Consider the following 23,585-nt stretch of genomic DNA (forward strand, 5'->3'; position numbering starts at 1 on the left):
TTAAATATTAACTTTAATGTTTAACCACCACAGATATGAAATGCAAAAAAAAAAAAAACAGTAGAAAAAGCAATTATTTAGGCTGAACCAGAGACAAATAGAACTGCAGATAGACTGAAATTTCTAGTCTAAGAACTAATTCCTATCAGTATTTTTTCTGAAATGCCATATTGTCAGTGTGTTTGTAGCTGCAAACCTCTTTTGAACCACTGATAAATAAAGCAAGGTACAGTTTTTAGGCCTCCACTTCCACATAGATTTTTAAGGCTTTTCCAAGAAATGTCTCTCCTCACTTCCAAAACAGTAATTTTGACATTTACTGTCAAAAGACAGACTTTTGGAGACAGATTAAGAGGATATACCAACCTATATAATAATAGGTAATTGCTATGTTGTTAAGACAAACCGGATATATTAAGACTAACCCGGAAATCAGCAGATCTACTGTCAGCACAGGAGCCCTGGAGCTGCTCCCTAAAGGTAAGTCTCCATTTCCATAAATTCTGAGAACTTCTGTGGGTAATGATGACATCTCAGCCTAGTAGGGTTGTAATTTTCCCTTTCAGGCCTTTTTTTAACCTCTTTGAGGCTTATTTCCCTACTCTGCATACTGCATCTGGGATGCCTGACCGAAAGCAACTTCTCCGCTATCTGAGGGACACAAATTTTTGTGTGAGTTTTCAACCATTCTCCATTAAAGCCTAATGTTTATTTAGAGAATCAACACTACTCTGACACCCATTTCTCCAGCTGCATTCCTTTCTCATTCTGTGGTTCAGCAGAAGTTCTGCCAGTACAGTGTATTCTAGAGGGTGGTATTTCTCCTGGCTATCTGACAACACTGGCAGTATAACCCTGTCACCACAGAGAGTCATGCATTTTTCTTAATAGATCCTGAAGTCTTACCTCTTTCCAACTCATGGATTTGATACCAGAAGACCAAAATGTTCAGACCAAAGTATGGAGAAATGGGGTGGGGAAGACAAACTGGCCACAGCTACTCTTACATTACATATCCTACCTGCTTAGGTTCCCATTAATCAAAGATGATCAAAAATCATCCTGCTACTCTTCTGTTTTCATTGCTGCCTTGGCTAGCAGAGCTGCTATCATGGCACTGACTAACAAATGCCTTCTTCTCATTAAAACAAAACCAATCCCTTTCCCCCCCCAGACTGTCACTGAGACAATCTCTCTCCATTTATGCCATGTGCTGTAATGCAGCTTACAGCAAAGCTTCAAAAATTCATTAAGGAATAGCATGGTCCACATTGTACACAATTCCCACCTGTTAAATAGTTTCCTACCTTTGCTCTTCTATTGTGGCCTTGGGTGCACCTCTATCAATACTGTATGCTCCCCTGGACAGGGAGTTTATTTTACACCAGGTTTGTGCTACTCTGTCTGAGAAAGTCCCAAAACCTTGTCATGTTACAGGAATACACACTAACACAGGGTATATGGCCACAGCCCAGAAGCCTGGCACTCTCCTTCCATTCATACTTTTAAAGTGACTTTTCATTCTGTGAGGTGGACAGCTAAATAGAAGAACTGTCATTCACAAAAGAACGGGAGCATAGTGAAAGGGGTGTTGATTCTGAAGAAAAAGCATTAGTTGACTAGCTTCTAGGTCTCTGTAAAAAAAAAAAATTCTGTCTTGTGTGAGGTACTTGTTAAACACAAATCAAACACCTGTCACCCAGCTGGGCCACGTGTGTCACTGCTGAGCCATCTGCAGGAACACACTCCGTGCCAGTTGCTTTACTTAGTGTGGCCTGGGAACAAGAATCCATTAGACAAAAAGTCAACAGTGGAATTAGCAGCACTTTTTCTTTTAGTGCCCTTCCACTTACTTGTTTGACTTCTTGTGTTACTATTTTTGGGAGCCTCATGCCAGAGAAACAGTGCTGACTGCTGATTAGACAAGACTTGGCCCAGCCTCAGCGTGTCACATTAATTTAATCGGTTCAGGCTTGAAACATGCAATATGGATCTTAGGTGTTTATAAATATGGGCTAGCAGTGAGAACTAAAAAAATAAAAATACATTCTGGTTTGCAATACCTATGAATGATTTTACTATACTAATAAAATGGAAGTTTTCTTTCCAACAATTTGGTATCTGTGAATTTAAAAAAGCAATTTACATTGAATTTAGAATATAAAAAACTGTGCTACAATTTTAGTGTGTTTGGGGGCAAGAAATATATTCATTGACATTAAAAATGTACATATGAGCTACATTTATTTAAATTTTAATAATATAACTCACCCACTAAAAAAAGGGCAAAGGAGAGTTAACAGGCCACAAGTCACAGCAGCCAACAGTATTATCTACAACCTCCGTATAATTTGTACTGTGTATAAATTTTTTACTGTATGAAATAAAGAATTTTTTTAAAAAATCTAATGTGCTGCTCATAATAGCAGTTATTAACCAGGCAGAAAATACTCTTATATATAATTTTAATGAAGCACAATAACACAAGTTATCCATAATTATCCTAATATAGATTAATGATTCATCAGATCAAAAGATCTAGTATTGTGTGAAGTTCAATACCTAGAGCCTTAAAAGAAGACAAAGAAAATGAAGTAAAATGTGTGAGACAAGATGTACAATGTGGCAGTACAGTGAGAAAGTTCCTTCCTCCCCAATTAGCCCATTTCCTGCAACACACTGCTGCCAACTTTTACAGTGCAATAATGGGTACTTAAAGCTCTGCATTCTGATGAGATGTGGAAAGTTCAGAATATCAGTTTCATAAACCTACCATCTCTAGCCCTCAAAAAAGAAGGGGAAAATCAGGGAAGATTAAAATCTATGTGCCACAGAAACCTTCCAAAAAGAATCCAATAAATACAATTTATGAACAACTGAAGAAGGATCCTCAAGCCTCCCCTGCCCTTTCAAGCTCTGTAAGGTCCTGACTGAAGCTTTTCAAACACAGTTAAGAGCCCCAGAGCCAAGCAGACTCACAGCTAGAGTATTCATGACTCTGATTAAGGAACAAAGGGCTGCATTTAATGACTGCATTATTTAACAACTGCATTATGTTTTACTTCCACGTTACATAAGGGGCTAACAAAGGCCAGCCCTGCATGGCACCATGCCACGCTCTGCTTTGCTCCCTGCATCCCAGACCCCTGGAAAATGAATGGTGACCTTTGGTGGCTTTGGCCACACCTCACATCACATCACAAAGGCGGCTGCTGAGCTCCAGGTCCAGGAGCAGCCAGGCTCTGCTGGTTATGGCAGCTGCAGCGCAAATCCCAGAGGGTACATATTCCTCCCACTCTTATCTCACCACTGCCACCCGCCTGCAGGACAGCACGGCTTTGATGCCAAGCAACACAAGTAATGTCTGGCTCCAAAATCACATTTGTACTTCTGCTCTACTGAGACAGACTAATCTGTTTTTGAGGGAACCCATGAGAGCACAGAAGACAATGCTGTAACTTTCCTCAGATGGAACTGAAGCATATTTCCTTTCCCTCAAAAAGCAATGATTCCTTAATTAAAAAATGAAGTCTTTGCTCACCAACACCTACAGCAGTCACCAGCACCCTTCCCTGCAGAATGGAAATAACGCCCAAGCAGTGTCACTGCATGCCAGGTAATTTGATTCCACAGAGCTTTCTCTGGAGAACTGAACTGAACTGCTGTCGTTTAGCTTCAGGAATTGAAAAACCAAGGAGCCCGACAGTTCCTGGAGTTGTGAACTGCAAAAATCACCTAATAAGGCAAAAATAAGTCAGCACAGCAGACAGCTCTCTGGAATCAAATTTATGATCAAAGGCTATTCAAAACACTTTCTTGTAAAGCTAAGGAGAGAGCAAGAAGGCAAGAACCATACATGCTGAAGAAATGAAACAAGTTTTGGAAAGCAGAATGATCTAAAGTCTATTTTCCAAGTAAGATAATTTATTTCATTTTTAAGCATATCTATGTATCACAAATCTATTGAGACCTACTATTTTCACATGTGTATCTCTCTTAAAATCAGATGTATATTAATGTCACACTAGGATATCACTGAAAACAGAAAAAGAACACAAACCTTGTAGAAAATTTGTTGCTGCTATAGAGGGCATCCAACTGCCTGATTTACCATCACCAGCATTTCTCAAACTCAAGGCTTTAAACACAGTGGTAATAAAGTTTCCAATTGTATCACATTCTTACAGCTCACAACTCTCTTTGAAAAGATTTCTGATGTCAAATATTTTTCCTATGTTACTGGTTATGTTATTTTGTTTCTTTTAGAGACTCCAGAGCAAAGCAGCACAAAGATCTTTCAAAAGTTGAATAACTAACACAATTTATGCCCACACATGATCTAAGAATATTGAAATATAACTGATTAGCAGTGACGGGAGCTCATAAATTGGATGTCACTTAATAAAAGACAGATAAACTGAGTAAGATGGCTTTAAGCAGTACCTATCCCAGTGCTCCACCCGCATTTTGTGTAAGATGGCTTTAAGCAGTACCTATCCCAGTGCTCCACCGCAAAGATGCTGATGAGCTACTTCGGAAATATCCTGATCCCTGTCAAGGATCTGTACAGGACATGAAATGTGGAAGGCAGTATGTCCCGAGATCTTTCAAGACAGCTGCAAGGAAAAGACTGCATTACTGAAAACTCAACACCAATGTCTCCTCAGATTTGTACACTTGCATGAGTGATTAATGCTCCAAAAGCATACGCTGAACTGACACAACAGGCCAAATATCCATGGCTCTTCTGCAAAGTCAAATATGCCCTGGAAAATTCTAGAGTTTGCATGGTCTCGCTGGAGCAATGGGCAAAGCAGAACAATGGTCACAAGGATGTTTATGATGAGGTTTTGATTTGGATGTACATTTAAAACAAGTTTTCAGTTGTGGATTTCATGACACAGCTGGCCCTGAAACCCTGACCCTGAGGTAACTCAGTATGGAGATGGGTATTAAAAACATTTCTGAAAGTAATTTGAAGTCATATGCTACAGTAGCATATAACGTTGGGGGGTTTTTTTCAAAATTTTAAGTTCATGTATATAAATTAAATCATATTGGAAAACAAAGCACTGGACATTTCTAAGTCACATTTTATATTAAGAAAAGAAAAATCTTATAATGTAGCCATTTTCAAACTCATTTTCTCAGGTACCACTAAGGGAAAGGAGACCTCTTCCCACCAGGCAGTGGATGTTTCAGGAAGCTGTCTTGATAGCATTCATACCACAAACAGTATCTCTATCACATTTTGAGTAGTCTTTTTCTAATTATTTCCTTACCTGTTCCAAATATAAAGAGAACCCTACTCCAAAGGGATATTCAAATTTATCAAAACTGAAATCAACAGTTTGGTTTCCAAGTCAGCTAAAACTGAAGACAGCACAGTGATATCGGACTTGAGAAAACTGAAGTACCAGAGGACACAGTTAAATTAAGAAAAACAAGACTACAAGCAGCATTATTTATACCAGTACTCTTATCTTCTAGCTCATAAAATATGTGAGTTCATGTACATTTTGTTGGTTAATCGTCACACATACATGTGCTTGAAAACAAAGGGCTAATCCTTTTACAAATACCTGCTGAATGGTTTTACGTAAAACTCATTTCATGTAAATCTCATTTTCAATATCCAAACTACAAATAGCACTCCTAGAGTTGGTAGAGCTCTTGAAATGTACTCTTTTTTTCCTCTGTTCTGACTTTGATCTTCATCATATTTTACATGTGATTTTACATGATCTCTGTCACTATGAGTTCTGTACTGTGAATTTTATACTATGGATCATTAGAAAGCAATTACTGTAGAGGTTTGGATAAAGGGGATTGGACAAACCCAGTTTAATTTGGTAAATATTCTGAATATAAATCTGTGTAGAAATAAACACTTTTTGATTTACATAAGTATGTCTTTCTCTTTTTAGTCTAAACTATTTTATTAACATACTGCAGAAGGATCTATGGAGTGTAGTAGCAAACGCACAGCATTGAATATCTCTTTGCTTCACGCTTATATGCAAGACCAGCTATTCTAAAAAGCTTATTCAATGTATTTAATATTTTAGGAATAGTGTTCGTAATCTAGATTGCAAAAACATCAATGCAAAAAGTTAAAACAGTAAAGTTAAACCATTTGAAAGTCAAATATTCAAAGTGAATGTTGTCACAAGTATTTCACAAACTGGAGTTTGTGGTGTATTAATTGTATCATTGTATCATGAGGAAGCACTTACTATAGAGGTTTGGATAAAGGGGAATGGACAAATCCAGTTTAGTTCAGTAAATCTGAATTTTCTGAATTATCTTACTGCCTACATCAATTTTATTTTTCAGAATGTAGTCATTGATAAAGAAGAAAAAATATTTTCATAATAGAAAAATTAGAAAAACATTGAGTCCTTTGAGCCTTCCTCCCATCAGCCCATTCTCAGAAGCATAAGGAGTTTCTAGCTAGCAGGACCCATAACACACACAAGCCACAGAATCCTTAAGGTTGGAGAAGAGCTCTAGGATTGAGTCCAACCATTAACCTAACACTGACCTCTCCACCATTGAACCATGTCACAAAATGCCACATTTTTGGAATGTTTAGAGAAATGTTGACTCAGACCTCTTCCATGGACAGCCCATTCCAAAGTCTGATCACCCTTTTGGTGAAGTTTTTCCTAATATGAAATCTAAACATCCCCTGGCGTGACTTCAGGCCATTTCCTCTTATCCTGTAACTTCTTCATGGGAGAAGAAACCAACACTCACTACAGTCTCCTCTCTGGTACCTGGAGGGAACCATAAGGTCCCCAACTCACCAAGAGGCTTAATACTTTGTATCAAAATACCTGCCCCAGGTGGCTCTTATCTCAGAATCATGACCTCCTGCTAAACTTCTCAAGCATGCAGAGATGGTCTACCCTCTAAAATGTACATGCCAAAATGCTTGAGAAATTCACCATGACTGTCAAGGCATCACAGACCAGCAAAAACTAACCCTGTAACCCTCCAAACAGGACTCCATCCCTTAGCATGCAGAACTCAAATAAACTTTCAGTTTCAAGCTTCATTGCCATGGCATTATAGAGCCAGAAGCAAAGAGAAGGAAAGGATTTAACTTATTTGGATCAGTAACACAAGAAGGAAAGTCTCAACTATACAGAGGAAAATTAAACCCAGCTTGTTTCAAGTTTACAAAAAGCTATGAAGGAAAGTAAAAAAATGAGCTCCCTGTAAGTGAGAACACTGAGATCAGGTGGTTGGTGGAATTTCCCCCCCCCTTATCCTCAGAAAATGTCCAACACATTTTTAAGGCTTGAGGACTTGATCTTCTAATCATGGTCAAAGTGCTGTCAAACTGTTCGGAAAGCCTGGAAATACCCCATATAGGGAGGATCACAGAATCATAGAAAGGCTTGGGTTGAAACAGGTCTTGAAAATTATCTAGTTGTTACCCCACTGCCATGGGCAGGGATGCCACCCATTAGACCAGGTTGCTCAGGACCCCATGCAACCTGACCCTAAACACTTCCAGGAATGGGGCATTTACAACTTCTCTGGGCAACCTGTTCCAGTGCCTCACCACCCTCTGAGTAAAGAATTTCTTCCTGACATTTTATCTAGAGCTCTCATATTTCAGTTTAAAACCATCCCCCCTTGTCCTATCATTATCTGCCCTTGTAAAAGGTAGCTCTCTCTCTTTTATAAACCCCCTGTAAGTAGTGGAAGGATCCATCCCATCATATGCTTTGTGCAGAGCCACAACACAAAACACGTCATGGAGGTCTGTAACAATCCCCCAGCGGGTGCTGTGGAAAGGACCTGCATTTGACCTGTATGGAAATAAGATGATGTTATGACTTCAGTTAGGGAGAAGCCTGTGGGCCACACAAAAGGAATGTTTTCTCTCCATTTCAGTAGTACAGGAAGACTAGGAAAATAATTAAAGTTTTTAAAACAGAAATATTTTACAGCAATACATTGATGTTTCTCAGGTTATGCCAGTGATGTGACCCTGTACACAGCAGTGAGAGGTGAAGCCCATTTTTAATGGCTGAGCAATCAATTTTTGTTGCCATAACGAATCTAATTGCTAGATCAGGATTGCTTGATTTCTAGAGCAGATAGGTGACTGTCATATTATATCTTAAAGCAGTCCAGTCACCTCAAACCTCCACTTCAGAGACAGATTTAATTTCTCATGCCATAACCAGCACTCTGGCTATAATCCAGTTACACTAAATGACTTCAGAAGTGTATCCAGAGGCATTTTCACTTGCTAATCACCAAAAAGTAGGCTAACAGTGCTTCCTTCAACACATTTCTTCTGTACTCACAGCCTTTGCTGACCATTGCCAGAAGGACAGAGCCTAAGGTCTCACACATGTAGGGATTCTGATTAACCGCAACTTCCAGCTGTTCTTGTATCATGGTTTGACACATTGAAGAAGTGTGCCTAGAAGGCTGAGCTACAAATCAGTCTCCATTGCAAGAAAGGGATCATGTCACTGTATTCCATCTCTTCTGATAGTCCAAAATGGAAGCAAATTTCCCTCCAAGGGAAGCCTCCTACCCTCTTATTTCAGAATTATAAACAAGTACCTCAGAACTATCTCCTCTGATAATCTCAAGAGTTTGTCCTGTTGCTCTAAGCATGTTTTACTATTTAAAAGAAAAATCTCTTCAGACATTTTCCTGAAAAAGGATGGGGAGAAGGAACTAGATAGGTGGACATCAAATAGACAGTCACATATGTAATGGTGCTATCTACTGTTTTGTGACTTTGGGGGCCTGAGGTAGGGCTCCACAGGATCTGTGTTAGATTCTTGACTCTCCAGATTAGTCATAAGCACCATGACACTGACTTCTTTTAACCCAAAGGCAGATGGGACAACAGGCATCTAGTGGTGTGCCACCAGTCAATGAAAACCTCATTTTTTACTTTGGCAGCTTACAAGAACTGCATCAGAAAAATCAAAAAAACTGGTGAATTATGGCCAGAACATTCCTCTGCTTTCTTTAGAGTGTTAAGGTTATTCTTATATTACCATAGAGTCATCAAGCCTTAAACTCTGTTCTCTGTATTAGCCTTCAGCAGATCCATCCTCTTAAAAGACAAGAGCCTCCTAGAAGCCTACACCACTCACTTGTGCACCCATTGGCCAGCAGGCTGTGGCAAAACCACTGCAGCATTTAGTGAATGGGAAATTATCTTGTCAGTGACAGTATGTCTTGAAAGTGACAGAAGGCAAAGTGTCACATTTGAAGACAGACTGAACAATTTTCACACTTAAGATCCCTGAAAGTCAGGGGCGTTTATGAAGACTCACAGATGCCTCACCATTTACCTGCATCTTGAAAATTAAGTCTATGAGCATCCAGCACTCTTCTGGGAGATTCTCCTGTAAAGATTCTCTCAAGTAATAAAGCCTATTGATAGTATTATTCTAAGTTTAGTTTTTCACTATATCAGGTATGTTTAGGATAATAAAGCTAAAGAAACAGAATTTTCAACAGCCAAGTTTATCTCATTCTAAGGTAAACATCTAAAGTAGGTCAAATGAATTGATATTGTTCCTTGTGCATAACAACATAAGTAAAATCTATTGCTTATTTATTCTCTGAACCTTTTCCCAGGGAATGAAGTATAAGCAAAGGAGTATTGCAGTGGATAGGTTTGGGAGTACTATCAAGAGCACTCCTGTTCTTTGACGCCTCAATCTTCAGTTAAATTTTTTAAAAGAGTATAATTTATTTTTCCTTCTTCCTGTTTCTAGCTAGTGACTCAGGAGCACATCTGCACAATGCTCAGAAACACACAGTGCAAAAACATAAGAAAATCCATACTAAGCAATTTAACATCTCCAGCAATACTTAAAGCATACTGACAGATTTAAGAATATATACAAACAGCAGTAGCTCCTCAGAATGCTTTCCCAGCACTGCACAGTCTGCACTTCAGCAGCCTGAAAGGTTGGAGATGCCTTTGCAAACAACAGTGCTTGGGGTATTTTTAACATAGAGTATGTTGAGTTGCAAGGGAGTCATCAGAATATTTAAGTCCAGTTCCTGGCCCTGCACAGAACACCCCAAGAATCCCATCATGTGCCTGAGGGTGTTTTGTCCAAATGCTTCTTCACCTCAGGTTTGGTGCTGCTCCTTCACTTCATTGTCTTTAACTCTGTCTTTAGCATCTGGAATACTACACTTAGGGGAGCACAAAAAATAAAAGAGTTTATAAATGTATATAGTTCTTGATGCATCATCTGGGTGAGAACACTTTAGCACCTTCCACAGCACAAGGAAAATATTCATTCCAGTTCCAGGAAGGAGCTAACACACACAGCCCTGCACTACTCCACACAGACATGACCATTCCAGCTAGCAGAAGCTGGATAGCTGGATCTCACTTTCTTCATCTAGCTATGCATGCACAAAACACTTGGCTTTCTTTTTTTATTTTAGAAGTTTTAAGCTTTGACAGTTTTGAAATTCATGGTAGTTCATTTTTAATTCACAGTTCATTTGTAATTTGTATTTTATATAGGCTGAATTAAAAGAATTGTAATGTTCAGAAAAAGTACAATGTCTGGATATTAAATAAGATCTGACTGCTGAGCTTCATGTAAACTAACAGGAGCTTTGGGATTTGGCCTGACAATGAATTTGCAAGGCACTTAGCAAAAAAACCCAAACAATATTAACCATGGAAACTGCAATAATAATAACTTGGACTGGAAAAGTAACCTAGCCTGGTAAGTTTATAGCAAGATAACATCAGAGTAGGAGCTATGGAAAGAGCCAAGGGAAAACACAGCTTCACTCTAGATCAATCTCAATCTACAATGCTCTACAATAACTCTTTCCATTAATTCACATTTAGGAGCACGGTAAAGTAAAACACTTTCTATCTGGATCAAAACAAAGGTTCCTCCAGTCAATTACAGGACTACAGTTATGGCAACAACAGATGTCTACAGAAAAATATAAGAGGGCAGCCACAAAGACTCCTCCTGTGGCTTTCCCAGATTCCAGCCTCTTGAAGTACAAGCAGACTGACACACTCAATTGAATTTTACTCCACTAATCTTCTAATACATTTTCAGACTTTCCAAGTTCTGTGTAGTGTTCAAACTGTACTATTGTAGCAGGAAGAAAGAGCCTATCTTTTCTTTTTATCCTTTTTGAACCTCTTATCAGATAGGTTTGATGCTCTAATATTCGTACAATGAAGAATAAAATAAATAAATCAATCCCTATTAATCTCTTCTGCTCCATTCAGCACTGTACAGAGAACAGAACATGACACGTTCTTTCTTAATTGTGCCTTTTTGAGATTGAAGTCCACATTGTCAGACTTTAATTGGAAGATGTCTGGTGCTCTTGATCACTCTTGACACCTCTGAATCTTTTCTGGTATTATTAGATTCACACGGAGGTGTGAGAACCAGAACTGTATACATCATTCAAGTTGCAGACGGATTCATTAAAAATGGTGACATTAAAACTCTTTTGCTTTGTTCCCTATTCTCTTCCTAGTAATTTGACTAGTGCTAAACAGTGAGTCCATTTTTTCCTTGATCTGTAATTCCAAGATTGCCTCCTGAGCAGTAATAGCTAGTCCAGTCTGGCATGAAATGCATAATGCTTCCTTTGTTTTCCCCTTCATCTGTATCACTTGTCTATTGCTTCCTCTGAGTCTTACATACCACTTGGCAATTCAGTTCTTCAATGTTGCAAATTCCTTTGAACATCTTTGCAGCCTGTTCTCCATTTTCCTACCAATATAACTTAACGTCAGCAACAAATACCTTGATTTTCACTCTTAACTTTGCTCATATACATCTACCTCCCATTTTTAAAAAATCACAAATTGAGATAGAAATAATAAGTAAAAATAAAAGACAATTTCATTATTTTATGTCCTGTAAACCCACAGGTTTTAAGCCTGACAGCAACAAGCTGTTTTCTCAGTGTTATGAGGGTTGTCTCTACACTGAAGATTCCAGATATTAGACTTATAGACTTCCTCTAATACAGGTAAGTAGCACTGAACCCAATAAATGCATGCAACTGTCTTATTTTGCACACTAACATTCTGAAATGCAGTGACACTTATCCTTGAATACACCAGTAGGCTGGCATGCCTTCTTAGCCATGGCTATTCCAAACCTTTGATTAAGAAGTCAGTGGTGTTTATCTCAAGCTCCACCAAGCAGACTGCTGAGTGCATAAGAGCTCTTATCTAAGCTTGCAGACCACAAACTGAGCAGGTGGAACAAGAAGCTTCCTTTAGCTCTTATATAACCCCACTTCTTGGGGAAAAACCCACAAAACACACATATCAGCAGATCTGAACAGCTTTTTCAGTATGCTACAAAAACATGGCAGTGCAGGTAAGACATTAATGTTCTAACAGAAATGTTCTATCCTCCCATTTCTGTAAACAATTACAGAGAAGCCACTGACACAATGAACACTTTCCATGAGTTAAACCACAACTCAACAAACAGGAACATACCTTTTCACCAGGCAGACCTGCAACACCGTCTGGTCCTTTCACACCCATCTCTCCCTGCGAAACAAATTGATCAATTAGAAGCTCCACAGACTTCTGACGTTAACAACTACTCAAGTCATATCAGACTCAATAGAAAAGTGTCTTCTATCTGATTTTTTTAGTAATGCAGCTACTGTGGAGGAGGATGCCTTATGTGTCATACTAAAATCAGCAAAATAAATGCATTTTAAACACCTATAACATGAATTAAGTCCTTCATCATACAAATGCTTGCACATCCACAGTTCCATAAAAGCAACTAATTTTAAAGGAATTCATTGCGACAGAAGACAGAAACCAAGAGGGTCCATTTTCAGTTCTACACTGAGAAAGCTCAATGTGTAATACAGATTTGTACAAAGTCATGTGCCCTCAATATTTCTGAAAGGCATTATTAAAATTTCTCTCTCCCTCCCTTTTCTCCCTTTAGAGAAACCAAACCCCATATCATAAGCAATCTATTAGAAAATCTTAGTTTTGAGAGAAAAACTGACTCTCTTCCATAACTCTCCTGATTGGTTTGGAGAGTTATGGAAGATCCCAGCAGGGATTGGACCATAAATTGGACCATAAGTCTTAAAAATTACATAAGAAAACATCAAACCCAGAAATGTTGCTAAATAATGTAAAGTATAAGGTTTCAAAAATTTGAAATAAAATTATTTGGATGCCACAGGAGCACAACAAAAGCACTGAAACCATGTAGTGTTCATTTAAAAACAAAACAAAACATTAGGTATGCCTACTTCTACCAAGAAAAGAACATTCTCCAGCAAGAATAACATTATAAATCTGGTCTGAGATTATTAATCTTTCTGAAGTTGAGAAAGGAGCAGTAAGATTGGGCAGAAATACACAACAAGAGTTGTATCAGAATCATAAAGGTTAAAAAGTTCCTTCAAGAGCATCAAGACCAACCTTTGACTGAACACCACCATGCCAATGAGACCGTAGCACTGAGTGCCATGTCCAGTTGTTTCTTGAATGCCTCCAGGGAGAGTGACTCCACCACTTCCCTGGGCAACTCATTGCAAGGACTGAGCAGCTTTTCAACAAAGAAATTCTTCCTCATGTCCAACTCGAACCTTCTGTCGCACAGCTTGAGGCCATTTCTTCTTGTCCTGTCATTGGCTGCCTGCCTGACCCCCACCTGCCTACAACCTCCTTTCAGCCACTCGTAGAGAACAATAAGGTCACCACTGAGATTTCTTTTCTCCATCCTAAATACCCTCAGCTCCCTCAGTCACTCCTCATAGGACTTGTTCTTACTGAGTATGCACTGTATGCCCTCACCCAGACCATGGATAAAGATATTAAACAGCTCTGTCTCAAAAATAGACCAAAATCCTGTATGCATGAATAGCATGAATCCACTGGCACTGTGAGAGGTAAAGGTTACCGTATCTAATCACCCACAGAGTCATTCTCTTATCTATGCATCCTCTGTTCCCTTCTGCCACTTGCCAGTATTTCAATAGACCAGTACCACTTTGTTACCTTCAGTCGTGTATTTTTATACACTGAGTAGTCTAAAATTACACAGCCTGCTACATGCCAGGAAACCTTTAGCCTGTGTGACTTACCAATTAACCAAGGTATGTTTACACTACTGTTCCACTAACTGCAGACAGACTCCCCGTCTTGAAGACAATTATTTTCCACTGCAAATTAGATCTGCAAGTTATGCTTCTACCTTCTAGTTGTGATTTTAATAACCACAGGTGGAAAGGTGGTAGTTTTTCATGCCTTTAAGAATATAAATATCAGATACTATAGGTATCAGTATTCATAGTACCACAGAGTAAAACCAGAAATATAGGAAATGCATCTTTAATATTTTTGTATTTTTCTTAATGGTATTTTCTTTTCCTTCTGCAGGCCTTAAAGTCCTTCACAAAAGTGAAAGATAAGTTGCTGGGAAAACAGCTTTGTAAGGTGGTGAACAGCAGTAGCAGAAGACTGGCATTTATAGGTTATGAGGTACGCACAGTGTAACAGCCAAAGGTAGAACCACGAGCTGTAAATCTACTGTCAGGATTTACAAAGGGTGACAATGAAAATCCTTTTTAACTGAGCTTCTCATGGGAGGGCAGGTGTTCAGCCATCCTCAAGAAAGCAGAGCTCCATCATATATAGTGGTGACTAGGGAAGAAATGGTGTCACTCCACGTCCCCCCGCTTCCTCCTCCTTCCCACTGCTTTATATACTGATCATGGCACCATGTGTAGGGTATTCAATATCCCTTTGGTAGTTGGTTCACTGTCCTGGCTGTGTCCTCTCCCAGCTCCTTGTGCTTTGCCAGCCCCTCACTGGTGGGGTGGGGTAGGGAGCAGAAAAGGCTTTGACACCGTGCAAGCACTGCTTGGCAATAATGAAAACATCCCTGTGTTATCAGCCCTGTTTCCAGGACTAATCCGAAACACATCCTCATACTGGCTACTGGGATTAAAATGAACTCTGTCCCAACTAAAACCAGGACACAACATCACCAGAAATATTCTGGTTAAAAAAAAAAAAAAACAAACAAAAAAAACCCCAGAAAACAAAAGTGTCTATTAGCAAGAAGGAAAAAAAAAAAGAATTCACACTCAGAGAATATGCTGGGAGAAAGAAAACTCATCCCAAAGGCAGCATCACTCCAGGGTTTCCCTGGTACTGTGGGAGCAGCAGTGAGTATACAGATAAGGAAGTATCACTCCTGTTATTCCCAGCAGAAGCCCCCAGCTGTGTTCTGTCCCATCGGAGCAGGAGCTCAGCTCACCAAGGCCTGAGCTGGGTGTCACTGGTTTAACTCCTGCACCAGTGACAGTGACTGCTGGCTCCCCTGCTCCTGTTTCGGCTCTGGAATGGCCCCACTGGGGAAGTGTGACATTCTCCCACACCCTGAGCACCTCAGAGTGGTGAGGACTGTCGCAGACATCTTTTATGGAAAATCCTTTCCTTAGGATTTTTCCTCCTGAAAAGCCGAGAGGCCCCAGGAACAAAATGTAAACAATGATTATCTGCTGCTGTGGAATGCAACAGGTGCATCTGTGATTGGCCCATCTTGGATGTTTACAATTAAAAAATTAATGGCCAATCACAGCCCAGCTGTCTCGGACAGAGAGCTGAGCCACAAACCTTTGTTATCATTCTTTCTTATTCTTTCTTAGCTTAGCTAGCCTTCTGATGAAATCCTTTCTTCTATTCTTTTAGTATAGTTTTAATGTAATATATATCATAAAATAATAAATCAAGCCTTCTGAAACACGGAGTCAGATCCTCATCTCTTCCCTCAACCTGAGACCCCTGTGAACGCCGTCACAAGGACTTGCTGCCACCATCTCCCCTCCTCAGGAAGACTTAAACTCAGGGCTGAGATGAGTACTGGAATGGCAAATATAGTAATAAAGACAGTAAGTCACATTTCAGAATTTTTAATAAGAAAAAATGGTTGCCTTCCTAATGATATTTTCCCTTTTTAGTTTGATAACTTGGACAATTAGATGGTAAAACATAAGTGGGAAAATCCATAAATTCTTAGGTTGGTAAGCACAGTGTTTCATTCTGCTTATTGTAAGATTTTATTCTACTAAGTGTACTGGCAATTCCTGACTTTGTCATAACTGAAAGCCAGCCATATTTTGCTCAATTTTCTTCTTTTTCTTGAATTCCAGCTTCTAGGTCCCTATCAATAACCTCAGCAAAAAAGACTGGGCCAGAAAGGAGCCATTCTCAAGGCTGCATAGTACAATAGATATGCTTTAGGTGGAATCAAGTTGACTGGATTTTAAGAGGAAAGTCAGAGCAGAGGAAAGAAAGACTAGCAAGGAAAATGGAGAGAAAGAACAGGTCAGACATTTCATTTGTTCTCCAGGAGATCTTTTTTTCGTATCATTCTATTACAAATATTTTCCTAGTGCAATAATACATTGCATAAACCTATCTCTACCAATCCCAAAATAGCCTTTTAAATGTCTTTTTCCTTAAGTAAAATTTAAAGTAATGAAGTTGAATAGCAAAAAATTTCTCCGTAGTGTACATCAACAGGCATTTTAATATTTGAAAGCAATCTGCCTCTGGCTTTTTGGTCCCTACTTCACTTACAGCATTAACTAATGACCTATTAACACAGCTAACACTGGCTTAACATTTTATCAAAATATTTAATTCTGTTTAGATTTCAATTTAAAATATTTCATGGGCACTTAGTCTGCTTAAAAGAAATAAAAGTAGAAAACTTTTTTTTAGCCTCCATGGGAGAGAAAATCAGTTTATAAATTCAGCATATATGTAATCATTCCAATTATGGTCACACATATTCTGTCTTTCTGAAGAATTTCTACATACTGAGGACAAAACAGGACCTTTACAACATTATTAAAAGACATTTGCTAACAACAAATATGTTTGCAAGATTCTGAGTAGCTAAATACGATGCTGAAGTAGTACAAATTGCGACCAAATAAAAAACACAGTAAATATCTCACTCAGATCAGCAGAAGATATCAAAATGTGTTAAAATCAGAGAAGACTTGCACCTGATTTGTGTCCACTTGCAACTTGTGAGATACACTGTGCTAAGGATCAAGCTGCCATGAGAATATACAGCATATTATTTAGGGATAGTCCAAACTGTGCACTTAGTAAGCAGCAAACAAAGTTGGTCCAGGCAATTTTTCCAGTCTTAATTATTGAGAAATTAAAAACCAGTTGGTCCCTTGCTGCAGAAGCTGATCTCCCAGTAAAAATATCCTGCAGAGCAAATCAACTATTCCATGCCCAAAGTATGGGAGATAAAAGTTTTGAGTGAAGAACTGTCCTCATGAAGTCATAATGGAAGGCCAAGTATACAAACAGGAAGGTCATTCACACCAATGGCATAATTTTGATCAGTGATGCTCCTGTGCATTCAGATGCACAGCTTGCCAGGGATATATCAGTATTTGCATGAATGCTTGTTCCAGTGAAAATATGGCACTCCAGTCCTTTGGGCCTGCAACATACTTTGAATTTTGGCTCAGACCTGTTCAGGGGTACTAAGATAAGCCAAGAGTAGGAATGGAGTGGATACAGGCTAATAATTACATTCAAAATGCCTAAAATGGCTTATAAATTACATACTTTACACTACTGATAGCTTAGATGTTCCTGAATAGTCTGACCTTAGGGAACAGTGATTTTAGACTGAAGAGAAGGGCAATTTTGAGGGGCTTGAATGTAGCCTAATATCAATCTGTGTCAGTAGAGACTTCCTTTTCAATCCCATAGCAACAAAAAAAGACATAAAAAATTAACATTTTCACTTGGATGCTGCAATGGCACAGACATGTAAATACAGTTAGTTGGATGCCTATAGTAAGAGGATTTAGAAACAAAAGAAACAATAAAATGAGAAGCTGAACACAAGCAAAGGGGGAACATGTGCTTAGGAGCCACAGAACTCAGAGAAGACCTGTTTTTTGTAACTGGCCAGCAAAGTTATCAAGAAGCTGCGTATTTTGTGTATATTACATTACAAGACACTCAGCCAGAATCTGTTAGTTTCCTTTACATAATCTGACAATAAGTCATGTATCCTACATGACTGGAATGTTCTGGAGCCTTTCTGCCTCTTCAGGTCTAATTATTGATGTAACAAGGCCGTCATTGAGAATGAGTCTTACTGAAAACTTGCGTAAATGCAGAGTCAGTGAGAAAAACGGTATTAAAATCTCAGAGAATGTTGCTTTCAGCTCCATCATGGCAGCCACTATTTAACACAAGATTTGTTTGCTCCCAAAGGTCAGTGAGCCAATCCTGGTCACAGTCATACAGTCATACTGTGCCCTCCATCCAACCCCCTTTCCCCATCCCCCCAAAAAAGAAAAAAACCCCACCCACTGTAAAGCCAGGAAGTAACAAGTACTGGTCAATTGCAAGAAAAGTTCAAATTAAGTAGCTTTCTACCTGTTTGGTGTTCTACCCCTGACTTTAACCTGCTGATTCATTCAATTTTGTGGAAGGACATTCATAAATGTCAATATACTTTCTTTAGGTTAAACTTCTGGGTGCAATGGGGTTCATTGACTCTCAGACAGTTCCATGCGCAGAGAATCCATGCAATGAAGCTCTTTTTGAAAAACAACTGGGAGAACAGAACCTTACATGTTTTGTTTAGAGGTAGTATGCTTAGCATGGTAAATACTGCTAATTTGCTGGGAGATTAAATGTTAAAAAAATCAGACTTGTGAAGTCTGTTTTCCCAGCTTAGTAACAATAATGGTCTAAATGAATCAGGTCAGGAGCAGAAGAACTGTTCCCCAAACAAATGCCAGGAAACTCCCTGTGCTGGTAGCATAAGCTAAAACTAAGAACTGGCAATTGTTTAATACACTCCAGATCAAAACTTCATGATTAGGTCTGAAAACTGACAGCAGTCCCTCTAGGTTCAGCTGACAATATAAACTAATGTGACTGAAATTTTTTTTTCACCTAAAAATACGGCTTGTGTCAAAAAGTGAAATATATACTGGAGGGGAGGAGTTATGGTTGGGAGAATTATACTGTCAAGAAATGTTCTTAATTTCAACCAGCTGTGTAGATAAGCCTTCTCAGAACTGAGCCCTTTTCAGCCAGACACTACAGCTATAGGAACAGCCCTGGCTGTCTTCACAAACTATTTCAGATCACATATTAAATGGTGTGCTGCAAGGTAGGATGTTGGGTTAGGATACCTCCATCTAACCTCTGGATTAGGACAGTCTAGGCATCTTGCTCTCATACAAACTGCATTCCCTGACCTCATTTCCTATCTCACTGTCTTTGTGGCAGATTTACAATAGTTTAGTCAATTTGCCTCCTCTAGTAGCACATGGAAAACACATTCCCAGCTGTGTCTTAATTCAGCATCCTCCAACAAAATTTAAGGAATGGAGTGTGAAAGGAAAACATTTGCTATGTTGACCTACAGAATTAGGAAATTCCAAGCTACATAGCGTAAGAATATCATGGTAAGCATTACAGGAAAATTCAGAAAAGCCCAAGGAATGGACCAGCTGGCCTGTCCTAGAGACTTGCCAATGTCAGATTCTTCTCTCTTCACAATAAACAGCTTCAGGTACGAGCACTGTCAAAGAATATATGGAGGTCATATTTCCTACCCTCCTACTGATGATTGCAAGGATGATTCCATCACATGGGATTCTGTCCATCAGCAGTGATGCACACACAGGAGATGGAACAATTCTTGTCAGAATATATACATGCCTTCTGTACAGGGCTTGGTGACAGGGCTGGGGAGGCATGTGCTTCCCAGGCAGGTAAACTGTGCTCCACAGAGCGATGGGGTGACCCCAAAGGGGGGCAGCTGTAAAATGCCTGGCAGGGAGCTCACACACACAGCCAGACACTGACTGATAAAGGATCCACCCTGTGTTCAGGCAAATTCCTTCATGGAATAACAGAATCCATGTAATTCCTATTTAAGAAAGATAAGCCAATGACAAGGCTTGAAAAAGAGAATTCAAGTGATATTTTACCTTTTCACCTTTCTCTCCTTTGTGGCCTGGCAAACCAGCTACTCCTGGTAATCCTGCTTCTCCCTGATTTTAAAAGAATTAAAAAAAGTCAACAAAGCAGATCTAAAATATATTTGGTTAGGTTTCCTGTCTTTGTCACAAATGCCTAACAAAGCAAATGACTCAATAAATATAGTGCAACACCCAGGAGGAGTATTAAAAGAAAACAAACATTGTGTAGAATATAATTCATTCTCAAGTGAAAACATTTACACTAAATATTATGCCTAAATATAATTCTCAGTTTTACCATGGTACTTTTTTGGGTGTATATTCAAACAATTAAACCTTACTGACGTCTCTAACTTTACTTTACTTTTTGGATTTAACTAAATTCAAAATGTACTGGTTCTTAACTGGGAAATACAATATAAATATGTTACAACAATACTACAAATCAGTAAAATTTTTTCATGACTGCAAAGAAAACCAAACCCAACTGTTTTTATATCCAACAGGATTAAACAGCATGATGCAGTAAAAAGCAACAGGAAAACTTTATACTTTATTTGGAAAGCAGTAGCATCTCTGTGTAGATTCTTGCTGCATCCCTGGAAGTGTGTATATTTTGCTGGCATGAGCAGTCACTGGTGATGAAGTTGTAGCCAGTAACCTCTCCTCATGTGAGCACTAAAAAAAAACCAAAAAAATATTTTCTGGTTTTTGGCCCACTTTGGTTAACAGGTAAATACCATCCAACCTTCTGTTCTATCTTCTGTTTTAATACTCCTGTACAAACCATACGTGGAAAGTGAAAACAACTTACAAAGAGAGAAAAAAGCTGTAAAAAAATCAATTCTAGATATTTAGATCCTTCTGTTCTAAAATTGATGCCAGTTAAAACTGATATGACTGTCCCATTTCTTTCTTCCAAAAGACAGAAGAATAAAGAGGAATAAAGTCTCCCAAAATCAGAAGTAGTGAAACAGAAAATATCCATGAGGAGAAATAAAAAAGATAGTACTGCACAGTCTCATTCTGTCCTCTGCCCTGCCCCTAAGTGCAAAATATAAGAGTGCAAAGGAAAATTTTTTGTTTCCTTGTCATAAAATACTTCTGGTATAGACAGTTTGGAAAAAACAAAAAAGCCCTGAAGCCAAGATTTACCTGTCTGTGACTCTTGAGCCAACCTGAAGAGATACTTCAGGACAAGTCAACAGAACCTGCTAAACTTCAGTAAGTCTCATTAAGATGTAATGAAGTTTTTTTCAAGCCTTCTGTCAGAGAAATTCCCACAGGATTTACTGCTTAGCATAGAAATTTATATCCAAGTATAAATTCCTTCCCTTAAATTACTGAAAATGTGGCTGTTATATTGGGTAAGGAAGTTGTGAAAAAAATAAGTCAGAAAATGTAATACTAGTTTTAATATGAAAGTCATTAACAAGCAGTCCACCTTTTCTTACATCTTAAACATACATATGAGACTATAAGATGTACAAATGAAAATGATGGTGCTTTTAGCTGCATAGAGGAGTGAATATTTATGTGTTATTGATAAAGCCTATTGTTGAGCTTTTTGTCTTCATATATAATTAGGGTTTGTTTTGTTCTTGCTTTTTTTGCTATTGCGTCATAACTGCTCAATAAACTGTATTTCCAAGCACTAAGGAGAACATACAGGAATGTAATTAATTCCACTTTTTCATAAGCTTATACATTCAAGAGAAAGTCTGCATTTCCATCAAGACTATATTTAGAAATATATTTGAACTATTAGTCATTGTTTAAAATTGAAATTTGCCCCCTGAAATTAGACCATGCTTCTGAACATCAAGCAGTCTTGTGGTCTTCTGTTCTTGGGCAGATTTCTCTCTCCCATCCAGGTACACCTTCCCCTATCTCTTTGTGGATGTAACCAATCAGTCCTTCTACATGCTCAGGGTTTTTCTTGCTGTCTATACCTTGGTGGTGATGGCACTGTCCACTGCCTCAGAGGAGCCTGATCATATGGACTACTTATGACTAGCAGGCCAATAATTTAACACAATGTCTTTCTGAGGCTATTTATAGTCTGGTTGGGTTTTTTGTGTTTGTTTTTTTTTTTTTTTTTTTTGGCGGGGGGGGTGTTCTGTTTTGGCTTTTTTTGTTTTGGTTTGGGTTTTTTTTTTTTTAATGGGCTAGATTGAGCAAAATAATTACATCTACAACTTCAAGTTATGGTTCTACTGTCTTCCAGTTTACACTGATTCTTGTCTATCAAAACAAGAGGGAAAAGTGAACCCTTTAAACTAAATCAATGTTTTCCCTCATGTTAAACAATATATACACTTCAGCATGTGCATTCTAAAGAAGAAAGTATTTCATAGAATCATCAAAGTTGGAAGAGACCTCAAGGATGAAGTTCAACCATCAACCTACCACTACAACTTTCCAGTTATTAAAGACCCATTCCTCCATTTCAGTATATTAAAATAAAGAAAACTCAACACCACCCTATTTTCCTTCTCTTCCACTGTCATGAAGACTCTTTCATGGGCTTTGCTTATTTTATCTGTAAAGCTTTACAAGATGCAACTGGTACTGAAATGGCCTCTGTTGTTGGAAACCATTCTCCAGCCATCACAGTGATTTGTTTCCTACACTGTGAGGCTTCTTTGGTTACTAATTAGAAATTAATCAATGTTAAGGAATGCATTTAAAAGGCACTAGCAGCACCTAGTGCCTTTTGTTGATGTTCCATTGTACCATTTATTTAGGCAGCAAAAACTATGTACCATGACTCCAGATATGGAATTAATTTTTAGGAGGTAATTAAATTATCACCTGTGTTGAAAATTTTTTACAGCTCTTTAGCAGGAAACAATAATGCAATTTCTTTTGTATTAACATTTGAATTTTAACAGAAAACTTACCAAGTCTGCAGATATTTCACAACATGTATCTTCTACTGCAAGTTGTGAATTACAATACACTGCTATGTGGTGAAGTTCAATCTATTAAGGAATACAAAAGAGATTAATATGAGGTGTAAAAAAATATGTGTCATGGCATGCTTTTTCTTATCTTGAGGTAGTAAACTTTCTCTTTGAAACACTGCATATTTTTAAAATGCTAGAAAAAGACAAATCCAAAACAATTACACAGCTCCTCATTTAAGGAACAAATTATGCAGTCTATTACTTTGACGTAAATCACATTTTAGATTTCATTTATTTTCATTTAATCTGTATCCATCTGTATTGGTTTGCTATATTACACAAGAATTTTAGCCTTGTAGACATCCTTTACAAACCTTTTCAGGAAAGGTAATTTTCCTCTGCAGGAAACTAAAATAAAGGTTTGATAAACTCTCTATCACATGCATCCATTGCTTTGGACAGACTTTTTCCTGGACATTGCCACTAAATCACCTGAAGAGCAAAAATCACAAATTCTTTATGTACAGCTTTTGTTTCAGAGACTTTGGGTGGATTGGAAAGACGAGAAGCAAGTAAAATTCTAACTAGATATTCTTGTCATCATATTCCTCTTCTTGCATCAGTTTTATATCCTTT

General features: G+C 38.3%; 1 protein-coding gene across 4 annotated transcripts in view; it reads right to left on the reverse strand.

Annotated features, from left to right (window-relative positions):
* Positions 1 to 23,585, reverse strand: part of COL19A1 (collagen type XIX alpha 1 chain) — a 177,925-nt gene that overhangs the window by 121,173 nt on the left and 33,167 nt on the right. For all 4 annotated transcript variants that reach the window (XR_008483184.1, XM_054279127.1, XM_054279129.1 and 1 more), the window contains 4 exons: positions 22,944 to 23,024; positions 20,593 to 20,718; positions 20,050 to 20,112; positions 12,512 to 12,565 (listed from right to left, as the gene is read on the reverse strand). Coding sequence is in view for 3 of the 4 variants with exons in the window: in XM_054279127.1 (XP_054135102.1) it covers positions 12,512 to 12,565; positions 20,050 to 20,112; positions 20,593 to 20,718; positions 22,944 to 23,024 (324 nt within the window). In the remaining variant the exon portion in view is untranslated. The remainder of the gene's footprint in view (positions 1 to 12,511; positions 12,566 to 20,049; positions 20,113 to 20,592; positions 20,719 to 22,943; positions 23,025 to 23,585) is intronic.

Source organism: Melozone crissalis, unplaced genomic scaffold (genome assembly GCF_028551555.1).
Source record: "Melozone crissalis strain CALT ecotype California unplaced genomic scaffold, PUWL_Pcris_2 ptg000027l_1, whole genome shotgun sequence".
Classification (NCBI taxonomy): domain Eukaryota; kingdom Metazoa; phylum Chordata; class Aves; order Passeriformes; family Passerellidae; genus Melozone; species Melozone crissalis.